The sequence below is a fragment of the Silene latifolia genome, unplaced genomic scaffold (genome assembly GCF_048544455.1).
Source record: "Silene latifolia isolate original U9 population unplaced genomic scaffold, ASM4854445v1 chrun_scaffold_16, whole genome shotgun sequence".
Lineage (NCBI taxonomy): Eukaryota > Viridiplantae > Streptophyta > Magnoliopsida > Caryophyllales > Caryophyllaceae > Silene > Silene latifolia.
This window is the reverse complement of record NW_027413123.1, coordinates 4,130,363-4,147,794: the sequence shown is the minus strand read 5'-3', so window position 1 is coordinate 4,147,794 and position 17,432 is coordinate 4,130,363. Positions and strand designations below refer to the sequence as shown.

At 39.6% G+C, this 17,432-nt stretch overlaps 1 protein-coding gene across 1 annotated transcript; it reads left to right on the top strand.

The window, feature by feature from the left end:
• The first annotated feature begins 15,128 nt into the window (after positions 1-15,128).
• Positions 15,129-16,946, top strand: LOC141637213 (uncharacterized). Its single transcript, XM_074446778.1, has 3 exons — positions 15,129-15,500; positions 15,653-16,273; positions 16,371-16,946. The coding sequence occupies exons 1-3, from the start codon at positions 15,129-15,131 to the stop codon at positions 16,944-16,946; spliced, it is 1,569 nt and encodes a 522-aa protein (XP_074302879.1).
• Positions 16,947-17,432: the final 486 nt, after the last annotated feature.

Below are 17,432 nucleotides of genomic sequence, written 5' to 3'. Positions count from 1 at the left end.
GGGTTGGATAGGTGACTCACATGCAAACCCTTGACTAGGCTTTGGGTCATGGGTCAAAAGACACTAGTATGACACAACCTAGGGTGTTTTACAACCATTCTAGTAGGCAAAGTCTTAAGTTGAAAAAGTATTTGTAATGGCTTAGTTGCTCTTGTCAAAGTTCTCAATTAGGCACTTTTCAAAATATTTCATCTAAATGCAACTATATGCCATGATACAACTAATATATAAACATCCTAATGCAGATGATTCTACCAACTAATATGACATATAAACTAAATGCAAGTCCTAAGTTCACATTGTTATACCGCATCAATCAAAATAAAGCCACATAGTCATTAACATAGAGAGGAAAAAGGAGATTGGAAAGATCATACCATGCGGTCTTCATGATCCTCATGTCTCGGATGTGGCGTAGTCAATCAATGTGAACAAGGATAGACAAACATAATATATACAAGACAGTACATACAAGACTACACTAAAAAGGAAATGAACTTGTTTTTGGATTTTTCAATTTTTCAAATTTTTATGGGTTTTGTTTTTATGAAATTAAAGAACATATTTTTGTGATTTTTCGAAATTTTTCAATTTTTATCATTTTTAGAATATAAATTCCCATCCCCCACTTTATTTTAGACATTGTCCTCAATGTACATGTAGGAGTAGGAATAAAAAGGAAATACATGTTTTTGGATGTTTGATTTTAAGAAAATTGAAATAGAAATGCAATGATATGATATGAATGAATGCATGCTCTAACTAAATGCAAATCTATATGAGATATATAACAAATGAATGCAATCTACACTAGATGATGCATGTTTTCTAGTAAACTATGGTCACCTATGATCAAACCTCCCCAAACCGATTTAAACACTATTTCTAGTGTAGAAAAGAATAGGATTGGTCATTAATGACTATGCATGAATTCTAGTCTATATGCAACTATCTATATGAATCATGTGAGATATATTACAATGCAACTATACTATATGAACTAACTAATGCAAATGAAATATGATACAAATGCATGCGAAAACTACACTAAATGCAATGTATATACGAAAGAGAGAGGGTGAGATGGGTATCATACACATGGAGGTGGTGAGGTAGGCCTCTTTCACTCGTCATCCTCATCTTGATCATAGCCATAACGATGAGAACTCCCGGCTTGGTCATACCCGCTTGCTTGACCCCAATATCCTCCTTGGTCAAATTCTCCTCCTTGACCCGAGTACCCTCCACCTTGGCTAGAATGCCCTCCGCCGTCGCGATCCCAAGCTTGGTTCCCTTGATTAGGGAACAAGAGCTCCGGTTGTGCCCAAGAGGGCTTAGGACCACTGGGGTCAATATACCCTTGTTGAGCCATGTTATAGTATTGGGGGTAAAGGGCCAAGTAGTTGTCGACCCTCCCTTCATGTACCCCGAGGTCCACTCTATTCATGAGTGCCATCAAATCATTAATACCCGGGCTATTGGGGATTGCCGGCCTAAATTCGGTATACGGGGTAGGGTACGGTGGGATAGGTACATAGGAGGGTGGGCGAATAGGCCTTCCCGGTGCTCCACGAGGTATTTGGCGGTGTGGCTCTTCCCTTTGAGGGGGATTGTCAAGAATTTGGATATCAAGGAGGTAGCTTGGTGGAGGCGAGTATGGGCTCAATCTTGGGTCAATGCCCGGTATCTTCCAACCTTGAAGGATCATTTAAGTGCATCCTTTGGTGTGCCACTCTACACTCCCGTCTTGAGTGTAGTTACACCATCGGTGATGGTTGAAGATGGCGTGCTCATCAATCAAAGTCCTCCCATCAAGAGGAGTATAGGTCCCTCGGGCATTGAACCCGGGACAAAGGTGGTGGGCCAAATAGTAATTAGACCTCCCATCACGAAGGTCTTGAGTTGAGTGGTTCCTTGAGCAAAATCATTGAACCTAGTAAGTATCTCAAGTGGCGTATTGAAGTTATAACGCCTCACCGCTCGAACATTCAAATAGGATTCAAGAACGGTTAAATCGATGAGAGTACACCTATCTTGTTCGTACCTCCCGTTGATGATACCGGCCACAAAGCGCTCGGTGAATCGAATCACCGGATGTTGGATGGCGAAGGTATAGAATTTCTTTGGATGGATAAAATCCCTCCTGGAGATAGCCTTCCAAAGAAGGTCCACACCGAAATTATCGGGTTTTTCGGTATAGTTGGTGGGCACTTCAAGACCGAAAATGTAGGCGAATTCCTCGAGTGAAAGATGATGGTCTAGGTTGCACAACCTAAACTCCATGCCCACATTGGTGTGGGTATTCGTTACAATGCGAAGGCTACTCAAGAATTCAAGGGTGAGATTAAGGTACGTCTCCTCATGGGCATGGAAAAGTTTCCCAATGCCAAGGCCATCAAAGAACATCTCGGTAGGGTACCTTATCTTAAGGATTTCTAACACCCTAGTATCTACGAATTGAGTGGGTTCGTAGTTCTTACCTAGTAATTTGACGAAGTTCTTGCGGTGGTCATCGGATTCAAATAGCACCTCTTGGAAGTAGTCAAGTTGTTCAATTCCTCCCCTCATTATGGGTTGGGAGTTCCTTGGTAGCACTACCTTCCGTGGCATTGAAGAGGTTAATCCCTTGTGTTTCTTTCTGGTGGATTCAACCAATTTCTTAGCCTTTCTCTTGAGGTTCATCAATGGCGCCATTTGAATGTGGGTGAAGGGAAGTGTTTTTGATGGGGGTGTGATTTTGAGGATGGGGATGAGTGTTTTAGGGTTTGATAAGGTGAAGAAATGAGGGAGAAAGGGGGTGATTATATAGAAGAAAGGGGGAATCCGAGCGGATAAGGGTGGGCCTTGTCGGGTTTATCCGAGAAAAATGGGACAATCCGGGCGGATTCTCTTCGGGACGGGCGTCTCGTGAGAATAAAAGACGGGCTTCTTGGCCTGAATCCGGGCGGATTTTGATGCAGGGATTTTTCCAAGTTGAGAGCAGGAAGAAGACGAGCGTTTTGGGACTTAGGACGGGCGTCTTGGTCGGGACGGGCGTCTTGTGAAGAATCCGCCCGTTTTCTGGTGCAGCGCAAGATCTTATTTTTAGAAGACATACGGGACGGGCGTCCCGCGAAGAATACGGACGTCGTCTTCCGGGACGGGCGTCTTTGCTTAGATCCGCCCGTCTTCTGCTACAGCGCCAACCATTCTTTGGACGTGGGTCCTGGACGGGCGTCCAGGCCTCAGGACGGGCGTCTTCAGCTCCCTTTTCATCTTTTTCTTTTCTTTTCCTTGCAATAACATACCATTTCATCGATTTTCCATTCCTCCTTATCTTTTCCTGAAATTTGCTCATTAAAAATGTAAGATGACTCTCTCTCTCACCACTCTCACGCAAGAAATTAAATGCAAATGCAATAATGTACAATATTTATACAAGGTAAAGGGTCCAAGAAATATCTTACAAATGGTGGTTTGAGATAGGACTCCACCAAACTAGTTCAAATCGTAGAAGTTCTTATCCATAGAGCTCAAGGCTCTTAATAAGAGATCAAAAGCTTGTGAACAAGCTCCAAATAAGCATAAATATGGGTTGCTCAACTTGAATATGAAATTTGGCCAAGGAAGCTTGTAGAATGTTCTTTTTCTTGTTTTGTCCTTGGCATTAGAGCTTTCCCAATGCTTCCAACGAACAAGCCCATGATTCTTGTCAACGCTAGGCATGAAGTGTGGTTCATTTTCATCCGTAGACTTCCACTTACCAACTTCTTCTTCAATCTTGGCGATGATGATAGCATTTTGATTTTTCAATCCTTTCAAGGTGGAAGGAGAATTTTCATGGCATTGATGATCGAGTTCCTTAGAAGTTGTCATTGTGAGCGCCAAATCTTCACAAGTGGCTTCACGAGCAATTTTCTCTTTGAGCTTTCTCACCAAGTAGCTCTTGTATGATATTTTGGCCTTTTGAAGAAGATCTACCATATCCTCTTCAATGATCATTGGCTCCATGGTAGGTGTCAAGTGATCTTCATGAGGAATAAAGGAAGGACGTTCTTCTTCATGATAGGTTATCTCAAATGTCTCAAGGATAGGCTCCTCAAGCAAGGTGATATTATGAGTCCATCTGTTAGGCTCATCATCATTGTTGCTATCTTCATACGAATCATAGATGGGGGCTACATTCAACTCTTTCTCCAATGTCTCAACATTCACTTCAAAAGACACACCCTCATACTCACAAAGGTTAAGAGTATTTGGTTTACTCAACCTCATGTCTTCCTCATCGAACACAACACTTTCATAGTCACAAGAGCTCAAGGAGATTGGCTCTTCCCATTTCTCATTTTCCATATCAAAAGTTACTACTTCAAATTCGCATTCATGGTCAATGTCCAAAGAACGGTGGGAAATGATTGCTTGGGATTCTTTTAATTGGGTAAATTGAATCTCCAATTCATCACTTTGGGCAACAATGCCTAGAAGAACATTATCCCTCTTTTGACTCTCCTCTAGCATTTGTTTGAAGAAGTTTTGTTGATCTCTCATCATTTGGAGAATCACATTTTGAATGGGTTCATCTTCTTGTTGTGGGTAAGTGTGAAAGTGGTTGTATCGTGGCAATTGAAACTCATTATGAAGTGGGTATAAGGTGGGTGGATGTTGTGGATATTGGATGTGGTGATTTTGGTGGGAAAAATTGGGGTAGTGGTTAGGATTTTTATTGTACAAATAGTAAGGTAGGTTTGTGTTGACTTGCTCCTCAAACTCCCCATACCCATAGTCATACTCAAAGAATCTACCGCATACTCCATATGTCAAGTCTTGAGCCATCATAGCTAAGACAAGGAAACAACTACAAGCATGAAAACTACACAAGAATGGCAAGAACAATCCTTGAGGAACAAGTTCCTCAAGGTGAAAGCACAATTAAAATAGACAAACAAGTAAGAACTTAATCACATAACACCGTCCCCGGCAACGGCGCCATTTTGACGTGGTCTGCGATGTCGTCGGGTCACATCCAATCAAACACATTTATAATACTCAACAAACAACTAGTTAGCTGTAAGTCGAGGTCGATCCATGGGACGGTGTGCTTTGGGTTCTAAGTCTATCTATCTCAATTTATGCTAGTGTCACAATTTGTTTGGGTTTGTAGTTGTGTCTAAACTAATGCAAACAATAAGGTAAAACAAGCAATAAAAGGAAGGGTGTAAACAATTGATTAAAAGTGCTAGGATGTCATGGGGTCATAGGGGATTCATGGTGTTGATCATACAAACATGTTTACAAAGTTGCAAGCAATTAATGTTATGGAGGAACCGAGTTGGTTTATGTCTTACGGTTCATAGGAAGAGTTGGGTCCCGGAGCCGAATTGTTTAGATTGTACACTACCTACAAGTCGACTTACTTTCCTCCTATTCAACTTCTATGCATGGTTTAACAAGACTCGAGTTGGTTTATGTTTTACAAGTCAAGTTGAGTAGATAAGAGATGGTTGTAAATGCAAGGATTCATAGGCTTAGCATTTCATCAAACATAACATGTGCATAAAGTTTACATCATAACAAGCAAGCAATTTAATCATGTGAACATATTAGATTAAGCATGAATCAATCCCATGTTGGTTTCCCTTAATTACCCACTAACCCTAGCTAAAAGACTACTCACTCATTATCCTGGGAAACATGTCATTAATGGTGTCAATCATCACAACAAGTATAAACATGATAATGGAATGAAGAAATGAACAATAAAGATAAAAGGGTAAAGGAATTATACCAAACTTGAGATGATCCAAACAATAAAGCAAAGAATAATAGAAGAAACTTGATTGTTGATGGAAGGTTGTCAATCTCCCAATAAACCCAATAATCTTCAATTACCCAATAATCAACTTGAATAATAAACTTGAACAATAAATATGGAAAGATTAATGTGTAATTTGTGGAAAGATTAAAGAGTAATCTATTCTAATCTACTCCTAATCTAATCTAAGGAAGGATTTTTCTAGCTAAAAAGATGTCAAAAGAGGTCCCCTTGATTATTTACAAGTGGGGTATTTATAGTAGAAATTAGGTGGATGCATTAGGTTAACTAAGGGCTAAATTAGTAATTACACTTTTTAGTTTAGAGCAGGGAGACGCCGGTATTTTTCGAAGGAAGGGCATCTTTTTTTGAAGCTTGAAGAAACGGATTTGTGCTGGACTGGAATCCGGGCGTCTTTGGGTCGGGACGGGCGGATTCGGTGGTCTCTGCCCGGGCGTCTTTGGGAGAATCCGGGCGGATTGGAGCAGGGGAAGACGGGCGGATTTGGGTGAAGACGCACGTCTTCTGTAATTTGGGGACGGCCGGATTCTAAAGAAGCTGCACGGATTGGAGTGCTATCTCGTTTTCTCTTCTATTCTTCCCTTTCCTTCACTTCCATTTTATTCTTGTGGGATTGGTCTTTAGTTCTTGCTTCCTCTTCATACTAGTCCATCTAATATCATCAATAAGCTTCCAAATATGCACGAAAGACCGGAATTTCCGCCTTATTATCTCCTTTTCTACAAAACATATGAAATGCGATAGAAAAGCAAATAGGAAGGTTTTGACAGATAAAATGGCCATGAAATGCTATATTAGTATGCAAAAAAGGCTCAATTAGGGGACTAAATGTGCGCAAATAATGTTCACATCAACAGTGCTGATGAAGATCACTCCAAGCAAAAAGAAACAGTCACTGTGACTGATGCTGCTGAGGGGGAACAAGAAACCGTTGTTCCAAAGAGGTGGAAACATCAAAGCTCTCATCCACTCTCTAATCTCACAAGCGATCTCAACTCGGGAATTCGAACATGATCTTCCCTCAACAATCTCGCTCATCTCAACGAATATTGTGCCCACAATGCCTTTCTTTCTCAAATTGAACCTTCAAATATAACAGTCGCTCTGACTGATGCAGGCTGGTTGCTTGCTATGCAAGAAGAACTCAATCAATTCAAAAGAAACGAGGTATGGCACTTAGTTCCAGGACCGCCTAATCGTACCGTCATTGGTACTAGGTGGGTCTTTCGCAATAAGCTTGATGACTCGGGAGAAATTGTAAGGAACAAGGCTAGGCTAGTGGTGCAAGCCTATAACCAACAAGAAGGTATTGACTATAATGAGACCTATGCACCGGTAGCTAGACTTGAAGCCATACGATTACTTATAGCATTTGCGGCTCACAAAGACATTAAACTCTTCCAAATGGATGTTAAAACCGCTTTCTTAAATGGATATTTGGAAGAAGATGTCTTTATAGAGCAACCACCGGGTTTTGAGAACAATGATTTGCCTAACCATGTTTTCAAATTAGACAAAGCTCTTTATGGTTTAAAACAAGCACCTAGGTGTTGGTATGATAGATTGTCTAAATTTCTTATTGAAAATGGTTTTAAAAGAGGCTCCGTTGACAAAACATTGTTCTTGAAGTCACAAATGATCGAACTCGTTGGTTGTACAAGTATATGTTGATGACATTATATTTGGTGCAACAAATGAACTCCTTTACTTATATTTTTCGGAACTAATGAAATCGGAGTTTGAAATGAGCATGATGGGTGAGCTAGGATTTTCCCTTGGGCTCCAAATTAAACAATCAAAGGATGGAATCATGATTCATCAACAAAAGTACATTAAGGAAATGCTTAAGAAATTTAAGATGACAAATAGTAGGTCACACGATACGCCTATGGTAGCCGGGTCCAAATTGGACAAAGATGAACTCGGTAAGAATGTTAGTGAAAAGGTGTATAGAGGCATGATATGCTCACTTCTCTACTTGACTGCAAGTCGTCCCGACATTCTCTTTAGCGTTTGTTTATGTGTTAGGTTCCAAGCAAATCCGAAAGAATCCCATTTTAAAGCCGTCAAACGAATTTTTCGGTATTTGATTGGAACACAAAATCTCTACTTATGGTATCCCTTACATTGTCCTTTTGATCTCATAGGCTTTTCGGATGCGGACTATGCGGGGTGCACGGTCGATAGAAAGAGCACCTCCGGAATTGCAACATTCTTGGGTCCTTGCTTGATTTCTTGGGGCTCAAAGAAACAAAACACGGTAGCTCTTTCAACGGCCGAAAGCGAGTATGTTAGTGCCGCACATTGTTGTTCTCAACTCCTTTGGGTAAGACAACAACTCTTGGATTTTGGTATTATTTTTGACTCCGTTCCCATAATGTGTGATAATACGAGTGCAATAAATATTTCCAAAAATCCTATTCAACACTCTAAAACCAAACATATTGATATTCGTCATCATTTCATTCGTGATCATGCGGAGAAAGGACATGTTAGACTTATCTTTTGCAAAACCGAAAATCAAATTGCCGAATTTTCACTAAGCCACTTGCAAGAGAACATTTTGAGAAATTTAGACTAGAAATTGGGTTAATTAATTGCTTGTGATTTTTAGTGTGAGCTTTGCTAATTTCCTTAATTGATTAAACTAAAATGGACATATGTTCTTAAGTGTTCTAAGTGCATTCATATCATTTTTAGACCGAAAATTGACACCATATTTGTGAGTCGATAATCACTCAACCTCATATCTAAATTTACGTTTATATTATGCTACCTTGCGTTTTATTTCGAGTGATCAACTAAATTAAATTAGGCCAACTACCTCCACTTGCCTCATTTAATGATTGGGCCATTCTATCCCTAACCCACCGTCCAAACTCCCTCAACCCACAAAACCTTCACCTTCCACTTCCTCCATCTAACCTACCCATTAAACCCTTCTTTACCCACCATGGTCAAAACATCGTTTAATACCTCTATACCCATCAAAACCGTAAAAATGACTACCCCATCGGTCACATCAGACCAACCACCCACCTCACAAACTATGCCATCTCAGAAAGTCTCCCATGCCTTTCCTCGACAACAAAACCCATCCACAAATCCATCACCTACCCTTAACCCAGAACCCGTAAAACCTCATCCAACACCTCTTGCCACTATTCCACCAACCACGGTCACATCTGTCGACGTTCCAATCTCCACCATGGTTGGACGTCGAACCCGAGGTGGTCGCAAAAAGAATACTGCGGTCCCCAGCTCCTCCATCGAAACTGTGAATGTGGATATTGATGAAAGTGAAGAAACTCCGGCGAGTACAATTGAGAATCCGTCTATGTCTGCCGATCCCACTCCGACTCCGTCAAAGAAAATAAATAAAAGAAAGGACAAAGCTACTTCATCGTCGTTGCCCCCTATTTCTGAAAGTGTCGAACAAAGTGAAATTGAAACCCCAATAATCAATCCTCCTGTGGAACCGTCTCTTGAACCCCCTTCCAAAAAATCAAAACCTTCAAAGAAAAAATTGGTCTACCTCTCTCCGTCAGATTCTATATCCTTGATTTCCAAATGGGATATGGCTAGTGTTTGGCAACAACTTGAAAATTTGGATCTCCCTACCTCCATCTACAAAAACTGTGAAAAATTGATGAACCCCAAAGCTATTCACTCCCCTCGAGTTTATCATCAATCTTGGTACGAATCTCCTGCTTTTCATTCAAATCAGATATGATTGCTGCTCAAGGTTGGGAAAATCTTCTGGAAATCCGTGAACCTGTGTTTGTAAGTGAAGTGGTTCAGTTTTTCGCGACTGTGCATGTGGACAAGTCCGGTTATTTCCTCACGGCTAAAGTGAATGGTAAACCTCTTAAACTCTTTCAATCTGATTTTGCCACTACCCTAAATATTCCACCCGGAGGTTATGACAATCTCCCAGCCGAGTCTTGGGTTCCCTTACCATATGCCTCCCCTTTATCAGTTGCCAAAGTCGTGTATCCCAAAGCTGTCACATGTGGACCCGTGAGTAACACCACTATACCCCCTTTCCTTCGCCTTATTTTCAACATACTGTGTCGCTCCCTTTACCCTTCGGGTGATCGGGGCAAATTATCCATAGCTCAACAATACCTCATCTATCACATAGCCACTCACAAAAAGGTCAATCTTATTGGGCTAATGTTCAAACGCTTTGACCTCATCTCGGCTAAACTCCGAAAACCCTCAAAAAGTGTCCTTCATCTTCCCTATGGTATGTGGTTGTCGGTGGTGCTTAAGGCACACGGATTTCTTATTAGCTCTAGTATGGGATCTTTGGATATGTGTGACATGATGAGAGACGGGCAAATGGGAAAAATGTTGATTAAGGTTGAAAATGATGAACTTATTTCGGTGAAAATCAAAACGGATCCGGAAGGTGGGTCTTCTAGTCATGTTGGTACGGGTAGTTTGAGTGAAGTATTTTAAGCCATTGCGGATTTGAGTGCTTGGGTGAAGCAAGATGCGCTTCAAAAAGATGCGGCTATCTCGGCTCTTGACTCCACCGTGGACATAATTCGTGGAGAAGTGGATATCATTTCCACTCTTGTCTCAACCAAGGAGCACGGTGACGATGGTGTAGCTGACCCGTTGGACGAGGATCCCTTGGGTGAAGAGTCGGATGGTGACCAAGCCTCCTCCCGTTAAACAAACTCCCCTTCCCATATTATCCTTGCTTTTGTCCCACCTTGTTGCGCCCTTTTTCAAACCTTTTTTCACTCATAATTTTTTGCTTGGTGGTGTATGTTAAACTACTTTTAGCCATGGTGAACTATGGTTAGACTATGTTAAGCTGTATGTTTGTGTTGACCTTGTTATCTTGTCACGTTTATATGTGTCTTTTTGTGTTTTCTTATGTGTGTTTGCTCTTGAATGCTTTTGACATCCCTGCCCTTTTTTGATGATGTCAAGAGGGGGAAAAGGTAAACTCATGCTCTTAATCTCTTTGCACATTGGTTAACTCATAACTAGGCCTAACCTTCACAACTTTGAATCTTGTTTTGGGGCAATGTAAACTTGCCATGGTAAGTTTGATCTAAGTTCTTGCTCTCCAAGGTAATATAGTCCCTTCTCTCATATGATCTTGCTTGATTAAAATCTTGAAATAAGGTGTTTCCATTGCTTACATTCGTTTTAGGGCTTGTCATCATCAAAGGGGGAATTTGTTGGGTTCCTTTGATTGATGACAACATGCACATTTAATGTGTGCTATCTTAGTTTACCTTTTCAGGATTTATGGTTAAATCAAGCTTGGATTAAGAAGTGTTGAGTTGTTGATCATCCATTTGTATTGAGTCATCTAATGTACAAGTTAGAAAGTAAAGTATTTTAAAGTAATAGAAACAGTCAAGACCACTATTACTTTCACAAGTAACAACAGCCTGGACTGTTGCCTCAATTCGTAACACTTGAGCACTTTCTTATATTTCAAAAGCCATTTACGTGTCTTATATTTTGAAAGATAACTTAGATTTTTACAAGGATTTGGCCTCCTAGAAAAAGTGGTTTGAATAATTATCATTTCAAAATATTTCCTCTTTGTGCAAATTTGACCCTTTTGTCTTTCATAAAATAGAGATTGCTTTTTGCCATTTTTGTGAAAACTTGTCATCATATGACTTGTTTTCCCTTCTTTGTTTTCTGAAATTGTATGATCTCTTTTGGATAATTTCAAACACTCTTTCTCTCTTTTGCCTTTTGAATAAGAACCTTCTTTGGTGCAAGTTTGGGAAGTTGTTGAGACTCATCACATGTGATGGTCTTTGACCCTCAAAACCCTAACAACTCCCTTGCTCATCCTCTCTATAAAAGGCGTGCCTCATCCTCTCATAACCCCAAGACTTTTTCAGAGATTTAATCTAAGTTTTCAAATTGTTTTTCAAAGCTTAAAAACCGAGTCTTTACTTTGCAAAGCTTTTAAAAGTCTTCAAGTGTTACAATCATGGCTACTGTTACTTTAACATACTAGACTCTCTCACTTATGAATTGTTGATCTTGTAAAAGTTGTCCATCTCAATTCTTTTAAGAATAAGCTAGTGGAAACTTGATCCTTATAACATTCTAAGTTTGTGTGTAGAGTTTAGGACGGAGTAGTCTTCAACTCTTTGGCAACCGGAGTAGGTTGCGAGTTGGCTTGTTCTAAGAACGGAGTAGTTCTTGAACTTGTGTCACAACCGGAGTAGGTTGTTGTCTTTTTATTGTACGGATTTTTAGTAGTCGGAGTAGATCACTAAAATAAATCAATAAAAAGTAGATTGGACGTAGGCACTTGAGTTCTTGCCGAACCAATTGAAAAATCTCGTGTTTGATCTTCTTTGTTTTATTTCGCTGCTCTTTATTTTGTTTGCTTTGCTTTGCTTAACTTTCGAAGTAACAATTCCTCATACTGTCACATTTGGTCTGCAGTCTGTACTCCATAAACTGAGACAAATAGCTACAGTCAGAATAGTTGTTACTTTCATACTTCAGCAAACACTCATTTTAATACTCGTTTAATCTTGCAATATTATTCGAAGTATTCTCTCATCTCTTACGTTCATACAACTCACTTTAAATTAATAAAGTTGAAGTTAAAATTTTTAAATAGTACCTAATTCATCCCCTCCCCCTCTTAGGTACTTGAATCCATAAACTCAACACGTTGAAATGATATTCATGGTACTCGGTTATGTTGATAATTATGTTGATTGTTGTTGAGACCTTCGTAGCATTCCTGGGTGAACGTCGGGACGAAGTTCATTTTAAGGGGGGAAGACTGTAATTCCCCGTATTTTAGTTATATTTTATAAATTATGTTGATTAGTTATATTTACTAATTATAATAATAATAATAATTGCGGATTATGTTATTAGACGGAAACAAATAATAAAATAATAGAATAATTTATAAATATCAATTGGGTAATAATAATATACGATAATTTATGTAATAATAATAATACCCGATACTTATGTTATAATAATAATAATAATAACAATAATAATAATAATAATAATAATAATAATAATAATAATAATAGTAATAGTAATAATAGTAATAATAGTAATAATAATAATAATAATAATAATAATAATAATAATAATAATAATAATAATAATAATAATAATAATAATAATAATAATAATAATTGTATTTCACAATTATATTAGTAATAAGGTAATTTATAGTTTCCTAATTAGTGTCTTACCCATCCTAAACCTAGCCTATAAATACAAAGAAAATATGAAAAATAATTTATTAAAGAATAAGGAAAAGATCTAAAATACATAATAATAGAATTAAAGAGCAATTAGCGATAAAAGGTAAACCGTCCTAAACTCAATTGTTTTGTTATAACGTTGTAACAATGGACTTTAACACCACCGTACACCACCATATGAGCATCCACGAAGTCGTGACTTTGACCGTAGGCTAGCACTGGACCACCGTGACTCCGTCCGACCTTTCTCTGACCGTCGTTAACCTGCACCTTGGTGGTTATTGGGGTGTTTAAAGGTGACGGCTCTGGTTGTTGCGGGTTTGAAACAGGGGAAATTGAACCCTAATTTGAGCCACCAATCGGACCTGACTTGATCTGGGTAGGGTTGGTAAAGATGATGGAGGTTCGGTCGACCCTAGGGAGGGTGTCGTGGTGGCCATAGGTGGTAGTTCGCGGTGGTGGTAATCGAAAACACGCGAAACAGGGGAGGGACGGCTTATTGTTATTGTTACCGGTGTTCGGTTGTTGCTGGGGTACTTTTGTTGGGTCGAGGAAGTCTGTGACCACCCCTAGAACCACCGTGGGTTAGTGGTGACAACGATGGCGGCTAGAGGAGGTGAGGTTGGGGTGTTGATGTCGGGTAATGTTAAATTTGAACACGGGTTGAAGGGGGTGCTTTTTGGTTCAGTTAGGGCATGGCTATGGTAGTGGTGTGGTGTGGTGCTGCCGGTGATGGGTGGCTCGTGGCTGCTGATGGGGCGAATGGCGGTGATATGGGTGTTGTAGCATAGTCATGTTGTAGTTGTTGTGCTCGTTGTTGTTGTGGTTTTAGGACTCGAGTCGAGTTGTTGATGCGAGGTTAGGGCGATAGTTAAGGCTATGTATGGGGGCGGTGGTGGGGGCTGGCCAGGTCCGTGGCTGGGCTACTGAGGTGGTTTTTCACGTTGATGATAGAGGATAGAATTGGGTCATGCGTGTGTGTTCGTGGGGCATGTTTTGGGAGTAGTAAATGGGTTTACGTGGGGGTGTGGGGGAGTGTTTGGTTAAGTTTTAGCTAATCACCATACATACCGTCTTATAATTTGACTAGTTAATAATTATAGTTATCGTAATTATTTTATAATTAGTTTAATTATTTATATAATTAGTTAAGTTAGTAATCATAATTATAATTAGTATATTTGCTAGGTGACTGTTTCGTTGAAGGGTCCTTTTAATTGGATTGCGTTATTTGGAATACTTGCTTATCAGGTAGGAATATCCTACTCAACCTTGTGTTATCTTCTTATATGATGGAGTTATGTCTGATACAAGTTTAATAAAGAATTGTGGTTAAGATTATTATATTAAATGTTGTGATAGATGTTACTATTATTTATACTATTGTGATTATTATTGATAAGTCATACGAGTATTGTGATAAGTTGTGCATAGCGGGAGAGACGCTACTGCCAGTTGTGCATAACAAGAGAATTGTTACTGCCAGATGTGCATAGTAAGTAATTACTACTGCCAGTTGTGCATAGTACGGAGGGTACTACTTCCAGTTGAGCATGGTATGAGAATACCACTGCCAGTTGAGTTGAGCATGGCACGGTGTTAAGGGGGTTGTGCTACTACCAGTGAAATCGTTGAGTTAGTTAAGGTATAGTTGGATGAGTTGGAAATGACTGGATATTGGTTGGTTGTGTTTTATATTAAATAATTATTGTTGTTTAGTCTAGTCCTACTCAACCTCGTAGTTGACAGTGTATTCGTGAACACATGTGAGGAACCGTAACTGGGGAGCAGACTTGGCAAGTACTTGAGACTAGCTGGCTAGGAGCCTGGGAGGTGTGTGTGGATATGGACTGGACGACTTAAGTTTAGCTCAGTATTTATTTATTTATCACCACTAGTTGTCTTTTAATTCCGCTGCTATATTGTATTGTTTTTATTTTGAGAAAAATAGAATATGTAAAAAACATTTGAGTTATGACACAACGGAAGACTTGTAGATAAAAAAACCCTAGAGAGATGAACCCTACGCAGTCATTAATTTCTTCGGCTAGGGCATTAATTTCTGCTTGAATTTCAACATTATGGCACGTAATTCTTCAAGTAAAACGAAATCAAAGCATGCTAGGAGGATGCCTGTGTTGAAATCTGCTGGAAAACATGTGAAACAACAACAGAATGTAAAGCAACGTGGACCTACTGAGGATGAAGTTGTGAAAACGAAGAGCATGCAGGAAGTGAATGGTTTCCCTGGACTTCAGTTTGACGATGATTTAGAGGTGACAGATGTTACTGACATGCCTGAAGTGGTTGAAGTTGACACCACTCAAGATGATTTGGAAAAGGAGAATTCCCTGTGGATTACTCAACGTGGAAAGAAAAAAGTTATTCATGATGGTGAGGAGGATACTGATGAAGGTCTCCTTCAATTCTCTAAAGAGGATACACAGGATGAGGTAGAGTATTAGAATAATGCCATTTATTGTTTTGTGTTAGGTGCAAACCCTCCATGGGAGATATTGAATGGCTTCCTTAGACGTATTTGGTCTAAACATAATATTGATAAAGTGTCCTTCATGCCAAATGGAATAGTTTGGTACGTTTTAAGGAAGCTACAGATAAGGAGGCAGTCTTTAATGCAGGGCACTTCATGTTTGATAACAAACCTCTTATTGTAAGAGCTTGGACTGCTGAAGTGGAATTAACTAAAGGGAACATTAAGGATGTACCTGCATGGATTCGCATCCATGAGTTGCCTCTAAGGTTTTGGGGCAAATGCTTGCCTGCCATTGCAGGATTGGTGGGTGCATATCAGAAGTCTGACCAGGCCACAATGGATAAAACTCGTCTGGGATATGCCAGAGTAATGGTTGAACTGACAGTGGGCAACAAGTTTCCATCCAAGATCAGATTTAAAGATGAGAATGGTAATATTGTGGCCCTCGGTGTGGAGTATGAGTGGAAGCCTTCAATTTGTACTAAGTGCAAGGGGATAGGGCATGAGATTTCTAACTGTCGAAAAGACATGAAACCACAGAAAAAGCCAGTGCAGACAGTTCAGGTTTGGAGACCAGTGAAAATAGGAGGAAGTGTAAGCACTTCAAATAAGAGCACTAACCTCAATCTTATGGTTACTCAGCAACCAGTTAATGGAGAGAGTGCTAGTACTTCTCTAGTTACCCCTGATAAATCTTATAGAGAAGCTGCAGAGGGTCCAGTCACACCAAAGGTGGGTATTGGACAAATTGGTGACCCTAATTCTCCCAAAATAAATGCATAATATCGGTTTTTGGAATGTGCGAGGTCTCAATAGTGTAAATAAACAGAATAATGTGAAATGGTTTTTGCATAATAAAGGTATTGGTCTTTTTGGTCTGCTAGAAACTAAAATTAATCCTAATAAAACACAAAGTGTGTCTGCTAGTATGCTTGATGGATGGAGTGTGACTACTAATGCTTCTTATCACAAAGGAGGTAGGGTATGGCTGTTGTGGAAGGCTGAGTTATTTGATGTCTTTGTTCTACAGTATGATGCTCAGTTTGTGCATGCTCTTCTTACTGAGAGATGTTCCCAGGAACATTTCTATATTACTCTCGTCTATGCTTTTAATGATGTTTTGGAGAGGAGAGACTTATGGAAGAAGCTGATACTTATTCATGGTGCTGTTACTGGACCTTGGGTGGTTGCAGGTGATTTTAACACAGTCATTACCCTTATAGAGAGACTTGGGGGTAATACAAAACAGAGTGATATGGATGAATTTATTGACTGCCTGGCAACTTGTGAACTGACTGATATTCACACTACTGGTGCGTTCTATAAATGGACCAACAAACAGGAGGCACAGACGAGGGTTTACAGTAGACTTGACAGGTTCTTGATTAACCAGGACTGGCTTTAACGTTTTCCTAATTTGACTGCTCATTTCCATCCTACTGGCTACTTTGATCACTGCCCTTGTGTAGTGAGTGATAGCCAGTTGTCTGTCACTAGAAAAACTAAATTCAAATATTTTAATATGTGGAGTAAAGCCTCATCTTTCCTAACTACAGTCCAAGAGGAGTGGCAAAAGATTTATGAAGGGTATCCCATGTACTGTATCACTAGGAAACTGAAAGCTTTGAAGGGGAGACTTAAAGCTTTGAATAAGGAATGTTTTTCAGTTGTAGAGAATGCTGCAATTCTTGCTGAACAGTCAGTGTTGAAAATTCAGGAGGATTTGATGGATGATCCCCTTAATGCTGAACTTATCCAGGAGGAGATCAAAGCTCTGAAATCTTTTAAGGTACTCAATGATGCAAGGCAAAGTTACCTTAGACAGAAGGCTAAAACACAATGGTTGGAGGATGGTGATGCTAATTCTGCCTATTTTCATGGGGCCATTAAG